This window comes from Pagrus major, chromosome 3 (genome assembly GCF_040436345.1).
Source record: "Pagrus major chromosome 3, Pma_NU_1.0".
In the NCBI taxonomy this organism is placed as follows: Eukaryota; Metazoa; Chordata; class Actinopteri; order Spariformes; family Sparidae; genus Pagrus; species Pagrus major.
In genome coordinates, this window is record NC_133217.1 from 17,695,938 (window position 1) to 17,714,703 (window position 18,766).

An 18,766-nucleotide genomic window follows, 5' to 3' on the forward strand; every position below is an offset into this window, starting at 1 on the left:
TGAGATCCAACAATGCTTTTGTGCATTTATTACGAAAGAAAACAGCACAGAGCTATCACAGCGCAGCAAGGATGGATAAATGTAAATATGAGACTGGCGGATTAAACAGGAAAAAAGGGTGATTAATGAATGAATGAGTAGCGGTCAACAAAAATTACGGCTACTCCCAACCCTGACTCTCTCTCTCTCTCTCTCATCCGCTTCACCGGTGAGTGCCCACCTTTACGCACACACACTTCCGCACGCACACACGCCCACTCCCAGGTGAACCACCCCCTCTGCAACACACACACACTCAAACACACCGTGCTGCTCATCTTCAGCCTGTATGTCTCTTACAGTATTTGTAATCTAATTACATCTTTTTTTCTGTAACTTTACCAAAATACAGTCACCTTTTTTTGTATCCTATTACACATTACGATTACAAGTGATCTGTTACTGCCTAAGCTTGCTCACAATTCATACTTGTCTACTAGATTTGCTTCTAATAACCCAAACTGTCATCCTCATGGTGGCACTAGAGGAAAGGTCAGGAGATCACAAAAGTCAGTCGGCCTTATCCTCTGGGGACCATGAATGTCTGTGCAGAATTAGCTTTTCTTAAAAAATGAATTAAAAACATTTAGTTCTTGGCAGCTGACAATGCCGCAATATCAGAATTTCTCCCCTTTACAAGAACCTCCTCTGAAATACATGAAATAAAGCAACTGTTGTTAGCTGCCTCTCCTTCCAAAGCAGCCCTCTTACAATAAGGGTTTAGTGTTTCTCAAGGAAACATATGTTACACATGGCTACCAAGAGGATTCATAGGGATAGCTTGGATTATTTGGGATAGTCCAAATTCATAATCACAATCTGTCTAACTACCCACTACCACCCAGCAACAATGTGAGTGACTTGAGATTATCCGGATTCCCCAAATTGTAAGCATCTACGAGATTTATATTATGGATGAAATCATACTCACACGTTGACACGTTGTGTATTGTTCCCGTTATAATGCTGTGAGTATTTCGAGCCCCATTAAGTCTAATGAGCAGTGATGAAATTTGATTTGGAACGTATCACAAGGGAGGCAGGCTGGCCCCTTCTATTGTGAGTCAGACTGGAGGAATGTGGGAGAGAGTCCAGCAGTGCCATAATTCAGCTGATTCAGGGTTTTAAGTGAGTAACTGAGCCGTGCAGTATGGACCAGTACACACCAACACACAGTAAGACTGGAGCCAGCCACCAGGATCAAAATATCTGACATCTGCAAGTCAGGTGAATAATACCGTCTCTGGGGTTTGCTCCAGAGGAAGTAGAAAACCAATTCTGCTCCCAACATGACAAAATAAATCAGCTTTTTCTGCTGATATGTTTGCCTCAAATAAATGGACCTTCATCAACACTTGGGGGCAGCAGAAATGTATTTTTCACTGTGTCTAGATCCAACTGAGAGCAAACAGGATCCTAATTCTGATAAAGGAGATATTCAAACATGTCTTTTTTAAAATTGTTTATGGAGCTGGTCAGGGAATAGAAAAGTATTTGGTGTCAGGACAAGATGATATGATCGACAGCCAGCAAACCCTGAACTCGATGCCCTTATAAAAAATGGTTGTTGCAACAGCACATAGTATAACAAAGTAGGATTTATTCATTCATTTATTCAAATATAACAAAAAATGTGTTGGAAAGGACTATAATAAATGGAAACAGGAACAAATAAATAAATGCACCAATTTACAACCATTAATTGACTAATAAATATCACCATGAAACTTACTCAGCTCATTTCTCACATTAAGACAATTATTTTTAAGTTTTAGGATATTTTATGTCTAGAGATTTGCAATTTGTGTATATTTCCAAAACAGAAATCTGAAGAAAACACCTAAATGTGTATTTTTGATGTATTTTTTCCACTAGTCTGAAAGAAGACATATATGGAGGCAAAATAGCCTAACATTTTTATTGACTTCTGCTTTTTTGAAAGAAAAAAAAATACATAAAATTGTGTTCTCATCAGTAGTGTTTCCCCTTAAATACAAAAGAAAGCATGACTGATAACACAAATGTTTTCATGTCTATTATTAACACTGAGGCACTGATAAGAGTGCAGTTCTGCACTAGTTGGTGTAAACAAATGCAAGTTAAGATAAAATCACAAGGGAGTTCTTTTTTTCAGACCATTAACTTTTCTAAAGAGCCACAGAAGACAAAAGACATCATAGTACTCCACATTAAAAAGCAAAACTATGTGCATGTTTAGGGTGGAGTTACCCGCCTATTATTGGTCGGATGTAGAATCAAAGGTTAACTTCTCATTTATTCACTGATTTTTGATTCATTTACTCTTCCAATAGAGAGGATACGTGTACCTTGCTTAGTCTTATACAACGTGACCCGGTGCAGTAAGGCACAGATTCACTTTGTGCTTTTCTGAACATTCAAATGACAAACAGGTGCACAGTATGAAGTTTATCCTTATAGTATGTATCTTTCCTTCTAGAAACAGGAACTGCTGTTGCTTGGATGACAGTATAAAGTGAAGAGCTAAAATTGTTACCCAAAAAGCAGGTGAACTGAACACAATGGTTGATTAGCTTAATTTGGCTGTAACAAGAAAAGCAGACAAACACTTTCAAAAGTAAACATAATGGCCAGAAAGTAATACTGATAAAAAGATGGCTGTGACCAAAGGTAAAAAATGAGCCTGCCAGCACCTCAACAGCTCATTACATCAAAGTCGATGTCCAAAGGCATGAGCACAACAGTTTCAAAAACAGCAATATTTCACAGATAAAATACATTTATACCAACAGGGTTGTCACAATCAGGGGACCTGCTCAAAGAGGCAAAATTAATCTGCATTCAACTGTGGTGAATGGTGACACACATATTCACACCGTTGACCAATAGCCAAATGCACTAACAGTACTGACCTATGAGGGGATGGAGCGCTGGAGATTCCAAAATGGAGAAAGCTAAGCTGTCGCAAGTTTGTTAGTTTGGAGAGCATTATTTGAATAACTTTGTATTGAACAAAATGATGTGCAGTAGTGAACAAAATGAGGAGGTAAAAAGAAAACAGAGAGAGGGTCTGGGAGCTGACAAAAGCTAGCCCAGCTAGCTAGCATGTTATTGGTTAGCTTGCAACCTACAGCAGCCACCAACTAGCCTTGTGAAAACTATAACAGCATGCTTCCTGCAGTGCTTGTTTGGTCACTTTCTGGTGTGACTGCCAGTTAGACACTAAGTATGGGTTTTATGTGAGGTTACATGCCATCAATATTTCTTTTACAAGATTTTTTCTTCAGTATTTTTGCTTGCAGGTAGGGAAGTCAGGGGGAGAGAGGGTTCAGGCTGGAATCAAACTCTGGCCGCAGCGATAAGGACTCGGGTGAGCAATTAATAACAACACTTTCACTAACACTAGGTTGACTTAATTCATTTACCATGGAAACATTTATTCACCACAGAAACGTCAAATACCATGTTAAACCATATATCTTTACGGCAGAAAAGGACAAGTTTGCCGATTTCACATATCTCCAAAATGCAAATCAACTGCAGGTATTCTACCCAGAAGTGACAGTTGTTAGTGTGACATCACGTTTTACCTTTGGACAGAGTCGGGTTAGTGTATCCTAACCTATTACTAGGACTTGTATCTGAAGTCAAGCTCTTGTTTAACTTTCCTCAGCATAAAGGCAACAATTAATGCGCAAACAACCAAAGTGACAACATAGAGTCCCACACAGAGAGCCGCCTCATCGCTCCTGTGCAGACGTGAGTACAGTTCCCTACGGCCCACGTAGTCAAGCTCGTAGGTATGGATCTGACAAAAGGTGCAGCAAAATAGTAAAACATGAAACAGCTGATGACTCTGTCCAATGAAATCGCACTGCCCAGGGAAGCAGCGCTCTAACACGGGGTAAGTGAAGAAGAAGGCACAGCTCAGAAAGAAAGCCACCTGGCCAAAGTGATAGATAATGGCTGGGTCGTTGCTGGCTGTAGACCATGACATGAGTCTTTTAGCCACAGGACTGCTGTCCCACATATAGGCGAGTGCTGAGGGCACCACCTGGCACACCTTACGCACCCAGGTTGGTAGGCTGTGGTTGCAGTATTTGCCATAGCAGCATCCCAGGCATGACAGACAGCTGAACATAGTGGCAACGGGCATGAAGATCCCATTCACATGCCTGTAAAAGCTCTCATCCACAGCATAGTAAAAGTGAACTATAGCACTGCCGTACTGATACTGTGCTACACCAACATAGTCCAGAAAGAAGAAGGTATAGTGACACTGCTCAGACTTGCCACCCAGTAGGTGAGCTGCTGCACTAAATGCTGAGTAGGTCAAGGAGGACAGGATGAGGACCAGCAAGGGCCAAGAATGACGATCGCCAACAGTCCACAGTCTCAGTGAGTTGCCGCCATTTAACCAGAAAACCAAAAACGCCAGCAGGTGAGTCCAGACGTTGATGGTCTCATTGTGGCGCTGGAATAAAGACAGGAAGTAGTAACGCCAGTTTTGGTTGAGTGGTCGGTAGCCAGTGCAGACGTAGCGCTCCCTGAAGTAGTGGGGAACCTCAGTGTCTCTCACAGTGCCGGGCATGGAGGGTGCCGCATCAGTCAGCATCCGGGGAACCTCCCTGATCTGCTGCAGGCTGATGAACACACGCCCAATTCTCTCAATTACAATTGTCGCCATAACTGTCAGTAGCTGAGTGATGCACAGTGGGTGGTTCCTGCAGAGAAGATTTGAAGAGATAACATCCACAAATATTGAAAAAGTGTTTTTTAATTTATTATTTTCCCCGAAATATTCATTTTCACTTTGACACTTTCACAAATAATCTCTTTTGGTTAAGTTTAATGTTATACATAATACATTTTTTCCATATGTAATTTACTGACCTGTTTACTGAATTGTTGTTGTGGAACAGCCAACTTCGAGTGAGCCACCAACTTATTGGTTGGAGTCTGGAAGTACAGCCAACTTTTACATTTTGCTTTTCCCTGCAAGAAGTGCAAAAGCAAGCAGTGGAGATGAAGAACCAGCAGCGCAGCTTTTTGGTGAATGACAGACACATGGGTGTAAACACAGACAGCTCTTTGTGCATGTTTTAACATGTATAGTATAGTAGTGTGTATCTTTGTTGTTCGGTATTTAAACAGTCTAATCTTATTATATATCTCATATATTATATGTGTATATATACATATATATATATATATATATATATACACACACATATATTATACTATATAATAATATACATATATATATGTATATATACAATCATATATCGTATATATACATACATACATACATACATATATAAAACAGCAAACTGATTTGGAACCTCACAAGCAGGACCATTGGTTGACATTCATTTCATTGGACAATATAAAAAAGAAAACGAGTGTATTAAAGGTGCAATATGTAAGAATTGTCTACCTGTCAAATTCAAACAGGGAGCAGCATATTACAAGAATAACCAATAACTCCTGCTTACTGTAGCTGCCATTAGCTAGTTAGCTCATTTAGCCATGCAGCTAGTGCTCCTATTGTGAGTGTTGGTGTTGTTTACTATCTGACTATTGGTGTGTTCCATTTATCTCTGAAGTTGGTAGACGGAGCTGGGAGTGATGTCATACCCGAGCTGACTGCATTCCAGTACAAGTTGGAATACAAGTTCTAGCCAGGTTAGAGATTGTTAGCTATTGTTTGCAATATGAGTTGATAAACAATGCATTACATGGTATTTTGCACGTCCAGACACCAAAGCAACATGTCCACAGATAGAAGTTGGACAGAACTGTTTGTAAGACTGATTTGATGAGACACAAATAAGACAGAAGTGCTGATAAAAAGTTTATTATACAGTATTGAACAGCTGTTGATTTGTGAAGCAGCCATCTTGGATTTTGAGGTTGGGGTTGCTGAGGTGCGTCTGACTTTCTGAGTCGAAAATACGACTTCAGGGGGCACTCCAGTTAAAAGTGCCGAACGGGAACTTCGAAATCCTGACTTCAAGTGTAACGCACCATTACAAGTGTCAAGGGGCTAACTGGTTAGCATGCCAACTTCAGTAGATATCTCTACAACATAATACATAGACGTCTTTGACAAATGGACAAAACTGTTGTATTTTCACCTTTCTGTTAAAAATTTAAGTTACGTTTTCACTTCAGTTCTTACATATTGCATCTTTAATCGATTAAAAACAGCAAACTTTCTTTTCATAAAAATACATCAACAGGCAGAATAAGGAAGAACCCATTCCCAAATGTAATGGATCACAGATGAGACAATATAATTGAGGTTATGTTTTGTCTTTGTTGTCCTCGAAATACAGTTTGGTAACCTACACTAGAGGCTATTGGCTTAGAGGCTACATACACAATAAACTGTGTTTTAAAGATAACAATGGAGATGACGTTTGAAGTCTGTTGCTCCTTGCACAGTATGCAAAGGTCAACATGTTCCTGATACATACTATCCAATCTCCCCTTCCATCTGGAACCTCACTGTTTAGACCTGTTTGATATGTTTGTAGTTTCTCATAGTGAAAGAAGTAACAAGAGATTTTGGCACATTGCAGCAACGGATCAGGAAATGAGATATCAAATCATCAGTCAACGTTGCACACATGATGAGAAGGTTATGAGAAAGAAATGTGCTTTAACAAAAACACCTTGGTCAGTAGTAGGCATTATTATTTCCCATAGACATACATTATCATAGTAACTTTATCTTTAACTAGTACGCTCATGTAACTCACTTTTCCCTTGTGATTTAAAAGGCAGAAACATGATTTCCAACAAGACACATTACAGTGATTGCTGACATCCTAATATACAGTACATAATACAAAACAGTCTAGACATGTATACTGCATGTTTATAAAAAGACACATTTTAATTAAGACTTGATTATATACTGTATAAGGTCCCTCATATCCAGATTTCCTAGATACACTAAATACAGGCAGTGCATAATATCTAAAAGTGCGGTGAAATCAAACTCATGAGTCGAGTTGACTCATCAAACCAAAGATGGACAGATGTTGACCCCATTTTTTAAAAGCACCCAACCTGACTCTTGTGATAGGGCCGAGGATGCTAGAAGCTCTGCTAATCCTGTTCCATCATGTACAAACTAGGCATGTCAGTGTCAGTGGTTAACCCATGATCATCTAACTGCCTAGAATATTTTTGACCGGTTCAGCATGTCTGTCTACAGGTTAATTTACATACTAACAAACGTCTGTTTGCTCTAACAGTCTGAGGTAAAAAGTGAAGCGTGCTACAAGAAGCTCAGTGTGGGAACATTTCCATGAGAAAAGAAACAAAGTTGATGTAAGTTAAACTGTGTGATGATACTCTTCAGTTTAGTAGATACATACACCCTGCTGCTATGATGATGGCTTTCTGCCAAAGATTACATTGCTGCTAGCAGGGAGGAGAAAGTGTGATGCGCTGGTCTGAGGAGATATGCTGTCAATCAGTGTGGTAGAGGGCAAGGGATTCAAAGAGCCTGAGTATGTTTTGCCATTGTAGAGCTTCAAGACATCGGGTGACTAAACACATGGAAAAGCACCTTGAGAAGAGGAAATATGGGTCAAAAGTGAAGCTGGCCAGGGCAACAAGCTAATGTTAGCCTTGACAAGACACTGCTGGAGAGCTCTCACAAACAAAAGCCAACTTCACAACTACCTGTAACTTCATCAGTGCTGACAGGGAGATGCAACAAAACAAAGTGTGGAAATACGTCCAGCTAGGCAAGACTAGTCTTGCCCTCACTCAGCGCCTCGTAAAGAAGCTGATGCAGTGTGGCAGAACTCATTCAGTCAGTGGAGTGTCCCATGAAAGCACCTCTTGTATTTAACATCATTTTGTGTTTTTTCTTGATAATTCATCAGTAGGTTAATGAAAACTGACATCCCTACTATAAACCCATGAAAATTAAGGTAAAGTCTGTGGCTTTAGTCTATGACTAATCTGCACACTGTGTTATTATATGATAGCATTTAGGCTCTGAGAATAGTAAAAAAGAAGAACTGCGCCAGAATATTTACTCAAGGAACAATGACATAGCTCACCGATTTGTAACATTGTCATTACACTGTAAAATGATAGATTGTATCGATGTAATTGTTTGGATATATGGAACTATGTGGAAAAATGTTCCCACAAGCTTTGATCAGTGTATCACTTTTAAACCATTTCAAGAATTATAATATAAAAACCCCCACCATCCCAGCAAAGCCTATTCATTCTGAGTGGCCACATACAGTCCCACACAGAGAGCCGCTCCTGTGCAGACGTGAGTACAGTTCCCTGCAGCCTACGAAGTTGAGCTCGTAGGTATGGATCTGACAAAAGGTGCAGCAAGATAGTAAAACATGAAACAGCTGATGACTCTGTCCAATGAAATCGCAATGCCCAGGGAAGCAGTGCTCTAACACGGGGTAAGTGAAGAAGAAGGCACAGCTCAGAAAGAAAGCCACCTGGCCAAAGTGATAGATAATGGCTGGGTCGTTGCTGGCTGTAGACCATGACATGAGTCTTTTAGCCACAGGACTGCTGTCCCACATATAGGCGAGTGCTGAGGGCACCACCTGGCACACCTTACGCACCCAGGTTGGTAGGCTGTGGTTGCAGTATTTGCCATAGCAGCATCCCAGGCATGACAGACAGCTGAAAACAGTGGCAACGGGCATGAAGATCCCATTCACATGCCTGTAAAAGCTCTCATCCACAGCATAGTAAAAGTGAACTATAGCACTGCCGTACTGATACTGTGCTACACCAACATAGTCCAGAAAGAAGAAGGTATAGTGACACTGCTCAGACTTGCCAACCAGGAGGTGAGCTAGTGCACTAAATGCTGAGGAGTATGGCTTGTACATTTACACTGGGGATCATGTTTTGGTGAATGACAAACCAGTCAACAGACAATAATGTGCTATTTGTGCATGTTTTAACATGTATAGTCTGTTTAGTTATTATTATTTATCTTTGTGGTTCGGTATTTTAACCGTCTAATCTTATTTGCCTCAGTTCTAAAATGCTTTAATCCTGGTTCAATCTGTGGAAAACACTTTGTAATTTTGTCTGTAAAGGTGCTGTATAAATAATATTGTTATTATTTGACTGCAGAGCCCTTACTATGATTTACGCATCAGCTAAAGTGAGTTCAGTGAAAATTAAGCTACAATCAAGACCATCAAGGGAAGTATTATATTTTGATTGAGCTAAATCCTCGAAAACATAATCCTGATTCTGACATCGGAGACGTAACACTGAGGCACTGGGAATTTTCTGCATTAACTAACAATACTTACACGTTCTCTGTGATCAATAGACAAAGGATGGGCTGCATTACGTTATAGGATTAAGTCTTATGTAGTAGACAGCAGCTGCTTGACCACAGTGCCAGTAGACAGCCCTGGGTTGTGTCATTGAAGCTAGTAAACCTAGCTCTGTCACCGACTGCTGCCGAGGCTGATTAATTAGCCGTGATGGTAACAGTTGCCTTGGGATGATATAGCTATGATGGTTACCGTCGCTGTGATTGTGGCTTGGTTTGGTTGTTATGATTATGGCTGTGATAAGATTCCTACTGTGCACAAGCACTCTTGTTGTGTGTGGGTAATAGCTCTGTCATATCTCGGCAATTGTTTGGAGCAGTAAAGAGCAGTGGCAGTACAGCTACTGTACCCATAGCATTATAGATTCAACCACTAATGCAGCTGTGGTCCAAGCAGTAACCACATCCACAGCCACAACTCACAGTCAATGGCTGTATATTGTCTGAGCTCTATCTTTTGAATGGAGTAATGAGCAGGAAGTGTCACAGCACCTTTCCCTTCCGTAGTACCTGAAGTTTTCAAAATATCTTTACTTTCATAACAGAGGATATGCTTCCCTTGCATATAGTCCTAACTCTCTTGGCCTACAGGCCCATTTTTAGGTTGACTGAGTACATTAAGGCACAGATTAATTTGTGTTGGTTGCTACAAATTACCAACACACATGCACAGCATTGCAGTCTCAGGTGTATCTTGACAGTATGTAAATAACAGCTGAGGTCCTGCTAGGAGGAACAGTGTTTAACAGGTTACTAAGGAGACAAATTAACCATTGAGAGGCATCCACTGAGAAACAGCCATCGGATTTGGCATGCTATCTGATTTACATCAAAAGATTGTCATAGTATTTGTCTTTTTTGGTAAAGATGATAAAAGTAACTGCATTAACACACATATCCTCCAGTAACAGTATGAATTCAGCTCTTTAAAATGTCATCACGTAAAAGGTTTTCCTCTCTCGTCCTGCAGGTTTCCATGAATGGTGGCTGGCCCTGCTGCTGTGGGCCTGCTTGACTTCTACTATTATTATTATTATCATTATTATACTTTTAGTATTATAAATATTCAAATCTCAATTAGTAAACCTGTTATTACTGCTGTGGCTGCTGCATCCCCCCTCCTCCTGTCCCTCCCACAGCTTCTCCCCCCTCCTCTCCTCCCTCACCCTCCAATCCTCTCTCTCTCCCTCTCTTAACCCAACCAGTCCAGGCAGATGGCCTAAAACCATTGAGTCTGGTTCTGGTCCAAGGTTTTTGCCTGTTAAAAAGCAGTTTTTTCTTGCCACTGTCGCCAAGTGCTTGCTCATGGGGGAAATGTTGGGTCTCTGTAAATAAATTAATCAACGGAGTATGGTCTAGACCTGCTCAATTTGGAAAGTGTCATGAGATGACTTTTGTTGTGAATTGGCACTATACAAATAAAGATTGATTGATTGTTTGAATGATTTCTTTAATGGTGAATTGATTTGCAATTATACCATACATTTTCTGCTATTAATTATTCAAATCAATAGCATGTCATTTCATTCTGTAGCTCTTGGTCTTGAATCTGCCCAAAAATACCCAGTCTAGGAAACAGGAGCTGCTGTTACTCTGCTGGCTTGACATTAATTTCTTTGGCCAATATTAAAAAAACGAATTTCAAAATATTGAAAGTGTATTAAAGGTGCAATATGTAAGAATTGTCTACCTGCCAAAGTCAAACAGGGAGCAGCATATTACCAGAATAACCAATAACTCCTGCTCACTGTAGCTGCCATTAGCCAGTTAGCCAGTGTTGTTTACTATCTGACTATTGGAGGGCGGAGCTATGAGTGATGTCATACCTGAGCTGACTGCATTCCAGTACAAGTTGGAATACCAGTTCTAGCCAGGTTAGAGATTGTTAGCTATTGTTTGCAATATGAGTTGATTAACAATGCATTACATGGTATTTTGCACGTCCAGACACCAAAGCAACATGTCCACAGATAGAAGTTGGACAGAACTGTTTGTAAGATTGATTTAATGAGACACAAATAAGGCAGAAGTGCTGATAAACAGTTTATTATAAAGTTTTTAACAGCTGTTGATTTGTGAAGCAGCCATCTTGGATTTTGAGGTTGGGGTTGCTGAGGTGCGTCTGACTTTCTGAGTCAAAAATACGACTTCGGGGGGCACTCCAGTTAAAAGTGCCGAACGGGAACTTGGAAATTCTGACTTCAGTGGCAAGGGGCTAACTGGTTAGCATGCTAATTTCAGTAGATATCTCTGCAACACAATACATAGACGTCTTTGACAAATGGACAAAACTGTTGTATTTCCTCTTTCTGTTAATAATTGTAGTTATATTTTGAATGATTTCAACATAAACTCTTACATATTGCACCTTTTAATAGAAAAAATAAGCAACTTTTTTTCATAAAAATACATCAACAGGCAGAATAAGGAAGAACCCATTCCCAAATGTAATGGATCACAGATGAGACAATATAATTGAGGTTATGTTTTGTCTTTGTTGTCCTCGAAATACAGTTTGGTAACCTACACTAGAGGCTATTAGCTTAGAAGCTACATACACAATAAACTGTGTTTTAAAGATAACAATGGAGATGACATTTGAAGTCTGTTGCTCCTTGCACAGTATGCAAAGGTCAACATGTTCCTGATACATACTATCCAATCTCCCCTTCCATCTGGAACCTCACTGTTTAGACCTGTTTGATATGTTTGTAGTTTCTCATAGTGAAAGAAGTAACAAGAGATTTTGGCACATTGCAGCAACAGATCAGGAAATGAGATATAAAATTAGTCAACGTTGCACACATGATGAGAAGGTTATGAGAAAGAAATGTGCTTTAACAAAAAATGTGAGATTTCTGCCTCCACACAAACTGTCAGAGATGTTTATTTAACTCTGTCTTTACATCTTGGTCAGTAGTAGGCATTATTATTTCCCATAGACATACATTATCACAGTAACTTTATCTTTAATTAGTAAACTCATGTAACACCAACATTCACTTTTCCCTTGTGATTCAAAAGGCACAATCATGATTTCCAACAAGACACATTACAGTGATTGCTGACATCCTAATTTACAGTTCATAATACAAAACAGTCTAGACATGTATACTGCATGTTTATAAAAAGACACATTTTAATTAAGAGTTGATTATATACTGTATAAGGTCCCTCATATCCAGATTTCCTAGATACACTAAATACAGGCAGTGCATTAAATAATATCTAAAAGTGCGGTGAAATCAAACTCATGCTAGTAAAACTCAGCCAAGTTGACAACTCATTACGTTACTTCAAGTGCAATAAAAACTTCCCAACAACAGTGATCTAACTGTCAATAACCAAAGATGGATAGATGTGACCCCATTTTTTAAAAGCACCCAACTGACTCTTGTGATAGGGCCAAGGATGCTAGAAGCTCTGCTAACCCCGTTCCATCATGTACAAACTAGGCATGTAAATCGTTAATCTTTGATCGTTTAACCGCAGAGAACATTTTTGACTGGTTCAGCATGTCATTCTATGAGTTAATTTGCAAACAAACATCTGCTCGCTCTAACAGTCTGAGGTAAAAAGTGAAGCGTGCTACAAGAAGCTCAGTGTGGGAACATGTCCACCAGAAAAGCAACAAAGTCAAATTGTTAGTTAAAATATTTGATGATACTCAGTATCAGTTTAGTAGTAGTACTAGCACTACACTGTACCATATTAACAACATACACCCTGCTGCCATGTCTGATAATGGCTTGCTGCCAATGATCACATTGCTGCTAGCAGGGAGGAGAGTGTCCGATGAAAGCACCTCTTGTATTTAACATCATTTTATAAAAAAAAAGGCAAATTAACCAGTAGGTTAATGGGTGTCAGGCTACCAAAAGCAAAATTAACCTAAACTGACATCCCTACTATAAACCCATGAAAATTAAGGTAAATTCTGTTGCTTACTGGAACAGTAAGAAAATAACTGCTCCAAATTGATTAATATTTACTCAAGGCACAATGACATAGGCCACCGATTTGTAACATTGTCATTACACTGAAAAATTATAGATTGTATCGATGTAATTAAATGGATATATGGATATTGGATAAATTTTCCCACAAGCTTTGATCACCTTTTAACCATTTCAAGAATTATAATTTTAAAAAAACAAAAAACTCCCACCCTCCCAGCAAAAGCCTATTCATCCTTCTGCTATCTGGCAAAAGATACAGAAGTATCCACTGCTGTATCACCAGACAACAGGGCAGCTTCTTTTCTCAGGCTGTGAGACTCAACAGTCCACCATAAAAAATATATTTTACTAGTGTAGCAAAAAGGGATTGCAACTTGTATTTCGTTGTACAACCATTTGTTGTAAAATGACAAGTGAACCGTGAATGTTGAAGTACACCCACAGTATGGTTTACAAAACCTCACTTTCAAAAACTATAAATATTGGCACACTTTACATGTTATATTATCCCAGAATTGTATGATAAATAAATCCCAACGTGATAATTTAAAAAATTTAAACTGCAGGTCATCAATTTTATCAGTAACAGCAGTAAAGTAGGACATGGCCATATATCAAAGGCAGTGATTTCAAAGTTTTGAGAATCTGATTTTGCCTTTGCTGATGCAGGAAAATGCTGATACAGTGAATTATTACAAAAATGTAAATACAAATCAGTACCAAAATACTAATCTTAATATCATTATGTATCTCTCATGTAATCTGCAGTTTACTGTAATAAAATGTTCGAATTTCAAAAGCAATTTACTGAATACCAGCCTGCAGCAAATACAACTAGTTTCTTTTCTATCAAAGCAGCAAGTCTGGAAGGCACAAGAATGCGTTTGCACATAGATCCTAAAACACTGAGTCTATTATTTGGACTTGGATTTGAAGTCAAGCACTTGTTTAACTTTCCTCATCATGAAGGCAGCAATTAACGGGCATGCAACCAGAGTGACCGCATACAGTCCCACAAAGAGAGCAGCCTCATCGCTCCTGTGCAGACGTGAGTACAGTTCCCTGCGGCCTACGAAGTCGAGGTAGGAGGCATGGATCTGACAAAAGGTGCAGCAAGATAGAAAAACATGAAAAACCTGATGGCTTTGTCCCACGAAATCACACCGCCCTGGTCGGCAGCGCTCTAACACGGGGTAAGTGAAGAAGAAGGCACAGCTGAGAAAGAAAGCCACCTGGCCAAAGTGATAGATAATGGCTGGGTCGTTGCTGGCTGTAGACCATGACATGAGTCTTTTAGCCACAGGACTGCTGTCCCACATATAGGCGAGTGCTGAGGGCACCACCTGGCACACCTTACGCACCCAGGTTGGTAGGCTGTGGTTGCAGTATTTGCCATAGCAGCATCCCAGGCATGACAGACAGCTGAACATAGTGGCAACGGGCATGAAGATCCCATTCACATGCCTGTAAAAGCTCTCATCCACAGCATAGTAAAAGTGAACTATAGCACTGCCGTACTGATACTGTGCTACACCAACATAGTCCAGAAAGAAGAAGGCATAGTGACACTGCTCAGACTTGCCACCCAGTAGGTGAGCTGCTGCACTAAATGCTGAGTAGGTCAAGGAGGACAGGATGAGGACCAGCAAGGGCCAAGAATGACGATCGCCAACAAAGTCCACAGTCTCAGTGAGTTGCCGCCATTTAACCAGTAAAACCAAAAACGCCAGCAGGTGAGTCCAGACGTTGATGGTCTCATTGTGGCGCTGGAATAAAGACAGGAAGTAGTAACGCCAGTTTTGGTTGAGTGGTCGGTAGCCAGTGCAGACGTAGCGCTCCCTGAAGTAGTGGGGAACCTCAGTGTCTCTCACAGTGCCGGGCATGGAGGGTGCCGCATCAGTCAGCATCCGGGGAACCTCCCTGATCTGCTGCAGGCTGATGAACACACGCCCAATTCTGTCCATTACAATCGTCGCCATAACTGTCAGTAGCTGAGTGATGCACAGTGGGTGGTTCCTGCAGAGAAGATTTGTCAATATCAAAAACAAATACTGTAGCATGAATGATCCGTAATCAGATGTATCACCTTATTTCATACATCAAAATATGCTGGTCTTCATTAACTAAAGAATATATATATAAACACGCTTAATTGTTCACACTAGGGCCAAGCTCATTGCCATACACACCTAACAACAGTGGAGCTGCCATTTTTTGTCAGTTATTTTGATCGTAGGACAGGATCTGTAGCCTACCATCCTATATTAGGATTAGGATATGCGTCAGTTCATACCGTTCTGATATTGATACATTTCAACCCTTTAATAAGATAGGATTTCTTCCTGAATGCAGTTAGGATTCATGTTTCTGTCATACCAAAAACCCTAAATATCATGATAATCTGAGTTAATATAGGATTTCAGACGTCTGGCTTTGTCGTGGCCAATGGTATTAACTTAGATGCTGTAAAGAGAGCCAGCCAGTCACAACGTTGTGCAATAGCCATATTGCTATAAAGCATACAGCCACAGCCATAGCCATAGCCACACTAGCCATAGAAGTAGCCACAAAAGTCACAGCAGCAACCACCGCCCCGCTCATTGTGTTCATAGCTACAGCTGGAGCTTGGCCTTCCTCATTCCTCACAAGTAACGAATGGAATTTTATTTTTAAAATGTGGCAGCGGTGAAGTCCTTGTTGTTTATCAAATAAAATTCAATTCAAAATGTTGCTTGTGTTAGTGTACATAGATAGCTATCACGCTGTCTGAGGGATAGTCTGAATTACTAGCCAGCCATCCCAACTGGAGCTGTAATCTGAACTGAGCTCTGCTAGTGCTGTTTGGAGTGGTACGGTTTGAAGCTGATACTCCCTCTGAAGAAATATTCTGAAAAATGAGGCCAGAGATGTTTTTCCTCATCTAAATTTCCTGTTGGAGCTGAAACAGAGCCACCAAGGGCCTGACAACAAAGATCCAAAGCAGGCCGGGGATCTGCAGACCCTCAAGCTCACTGAAATTTGGGAGGAATATTTTTCAAATGAAATGACCATAAAACACAATCTAGACAAAAATATAGACCATGTTACAACACTCACTGAACCCACAAACCCACAAATTACATTTCTACGTTTACATTTCTATTTCTGTATGGATTTTACCAAATGAGGTTCTTGAAATTTGGGCTGCAACTAATGAATATTTTCTTTATATAAATGACAAAAGAAGCAGCAAATCCTCACATTTATAAGCCTCAAACTGGCAAAGGTTCGACATTTTTGCTTGAAAAATGACTTAAATTATTAATTATCAAAATAGTTGGCAAATCTTTAAAACTTTCGATCAATAATCAACCAATCAATTAATCGTTGCAGCTCTAGTGTTAATTAGCGAGCTTTAGATTTGATTGTAGGCATATTTTTGATCTTTGGACAGGGTCAGGCTAACTGTTCCCCCTGCTTCTAGTCTTCGTGCTAAGCTAGGCTAACCGCCTCTTGACTCCAACTCTTTAATTGTGTTAACTGTACATACATACATGAGATTGTGACTTCTCCTCTCAACTTCAAAAAGACTGCAAATAATTGTTGTTGGGATGTATTTTGAATTTGTTTTCTTATGTTACTGTCATACATTTATATTAACAGTGGTGTCTATCAAGTGCAGTAGCAGCTATGATTGGTTGAAACAGGAGACATTTTAAGGTGAGTTTTGCTCCCTTAAGGCCCTGAGGGACAAATAAGAAACTCTCCTGTTCCCAGTCAACGCCCCTGACAAGAACATGCTGCTGAAAGTCCAACATGAAATCAAACGGACTTCATCTGTGCTGTTTGAAGCGAGTCGTGCCCATCAATCATGTACAGACTACTGTAAAAGGTCCCGGACTAACCCCGAGGCAGCTCAGAAAGTTCTGCAACAGCCTGAAACAACTTATTAAACCTAGTGCGTATCACTTAAGCGGGCTGCCTGTTGACCGTAGACCCATAAAGTGATGTCCTAGTGTCGCCTCACCTTGGTGACAGCTTGTTTTCTTCCCTGTCCGCAGCTGAAATGACCTCTTCCTCCTCCTCCACCCGCCGACACAAATATTAAACAGATTGAACCGCTGCTCTCAAGTGAGAAGACGGCGTCAAGCTGCTGAGAGTCATCAAGACATAGGCGGAAGTGAAGTGATTTTGCCGTAACAATAAAAGCACGGACGATTTTGAAATGGAAAATGAAAAAAAAAAAAGTGTAAATGACACATTTAATAGAAGTTTGGGTACAATATTGTTTGTGGTATATTACTGTAATTTGATTGTGTGTACATCTACGGCTATGAAACATTAATTATTGATGTATGAATAATATTCCCAACATGGATAAACACCATGCAGAGATGAATTGACGAAATATACAGTAGTAGACAACATTTGAATGTATACAGAAAAACAATCAAATGTCACTACATGTATATATATTAGCCTATATTGCTATGATTTTGGTGGCAACAACCTACACAATAACTCCTGTGGAGCGTGCCTGTTATGTTTACGTGCTTTATTTTGAAAGCTGATACCGGAAAACCTTCTGTCTCTGTAGCGTGCTTGACTAAAATGTTGCACACCGGGTGGATGAGAAGGAAGAGGGTTTCCCCCTGAAGACCGAGCAGTAGAAAGACTAAAAGAGAACCCTGGACGTGAGGTGCATTAACACTCTCCAGTTTGTATAAGTTAGTCAGTAGTCAAGATAGGCTAGTTGTTTTTTCTGACGTGTTTATGGACAAAATGGATATTAAACCTGAAAGGACATAACGAAAAACGTCCTGCAATCTCAGGAGTCATTCACAGATCTCATACAGTCCAGTACCTCAGGGGATGCAGAGCAGAAGTAGGCCTAAATCTGTAGGATTTACTGTGAGAAGGGGGGAGGAAGAGAAAGGTAGTCTGACTGTGTGGGTGTGAACTCCTGGAACATTCTTTGTCAGTGACTATCTGCTGACGTTTCTCAGCACAGCTCCTACAATACAGAGCCGTGAGCACACTACATGCAGACGTGATTTGAATGAATCCAAACAGTTCAGACACTTCTCAAACTTTACATACTATTCATCCAGGTGTGTTGAGGCGAAGAGTTAAAGGCTTTTATGAAAATATTATATGCAAAATGCAAACTTTGAGGGCAAGAGGACCCAAACTCTAATATTAACAGACATAAAGAAAGGGCGTACATGTGGTTAATGCTACCCTGACTGGACTGAAAGCATATTAGTCTGCAAGCAAAGGGAAATATGGAATCTGGGACATTTCTATCAAACATTGGTTTGACATTATGGAGGGAAAACAACTTACAGTATAAGGCTACACCCTGCAGCTGGGTAGCTATGCTTTCAATAAACACTGGGATCTGGGGGAAACAGCTGCCTGGCTCCATCCGAAGGGACCAAGAAATAGTCCTGCA

At 40.1% G+C, this 18,766-nt stretch overlaps 1 protein-coding gene and 2 pseudogenes across 1 annotated transcript; all 3 read right to left on the minus strand.

Moving 5' to 3' along the window:
• Positions 1–3,646: 3,646 nt before the first annotated feature.
• LOC140993861 (membrane progestin receptor alpha-B-like) lies at positions 3,647–4,705 on the minus strand (annotated as a pseudogene).
• Positions 4,706–8,269: 3,564 nt separating this feature from the next.
• LOC140993499 (membrane progestin receptor alpha-like) lies at positions 8,270–8,912 on the minus strand (annotated as a pseudogene).
• Positions 8,913–12,238: 3,326 nt separating this feature from the next.
• LOC140993768 (membrane progestin receptor alpha-B-like) lies at positions 12,239–17,376 on the minus strand. Its single transcript, XM_073463298.1, has 2 exons — positions 17,339–17,376; positions 12,239–15,348 (listed from the first exon to the last, which is right to left on the minus strand). The coding sequence occupies exon 2, from the start codon at positions 15,309–15,311 to the stop codon at positions 14,247–14,249; it is 1,065 nt and encodes a 354-aa protein (XP_073319399.1). The 5' UTR covers positions 15,312–15,348; positions 17,339–17,376; the 3' UTR covers positions 12,239–14,246.
• Positions 17,377–18,766: the final 1,390 nt, after the last annotated feature.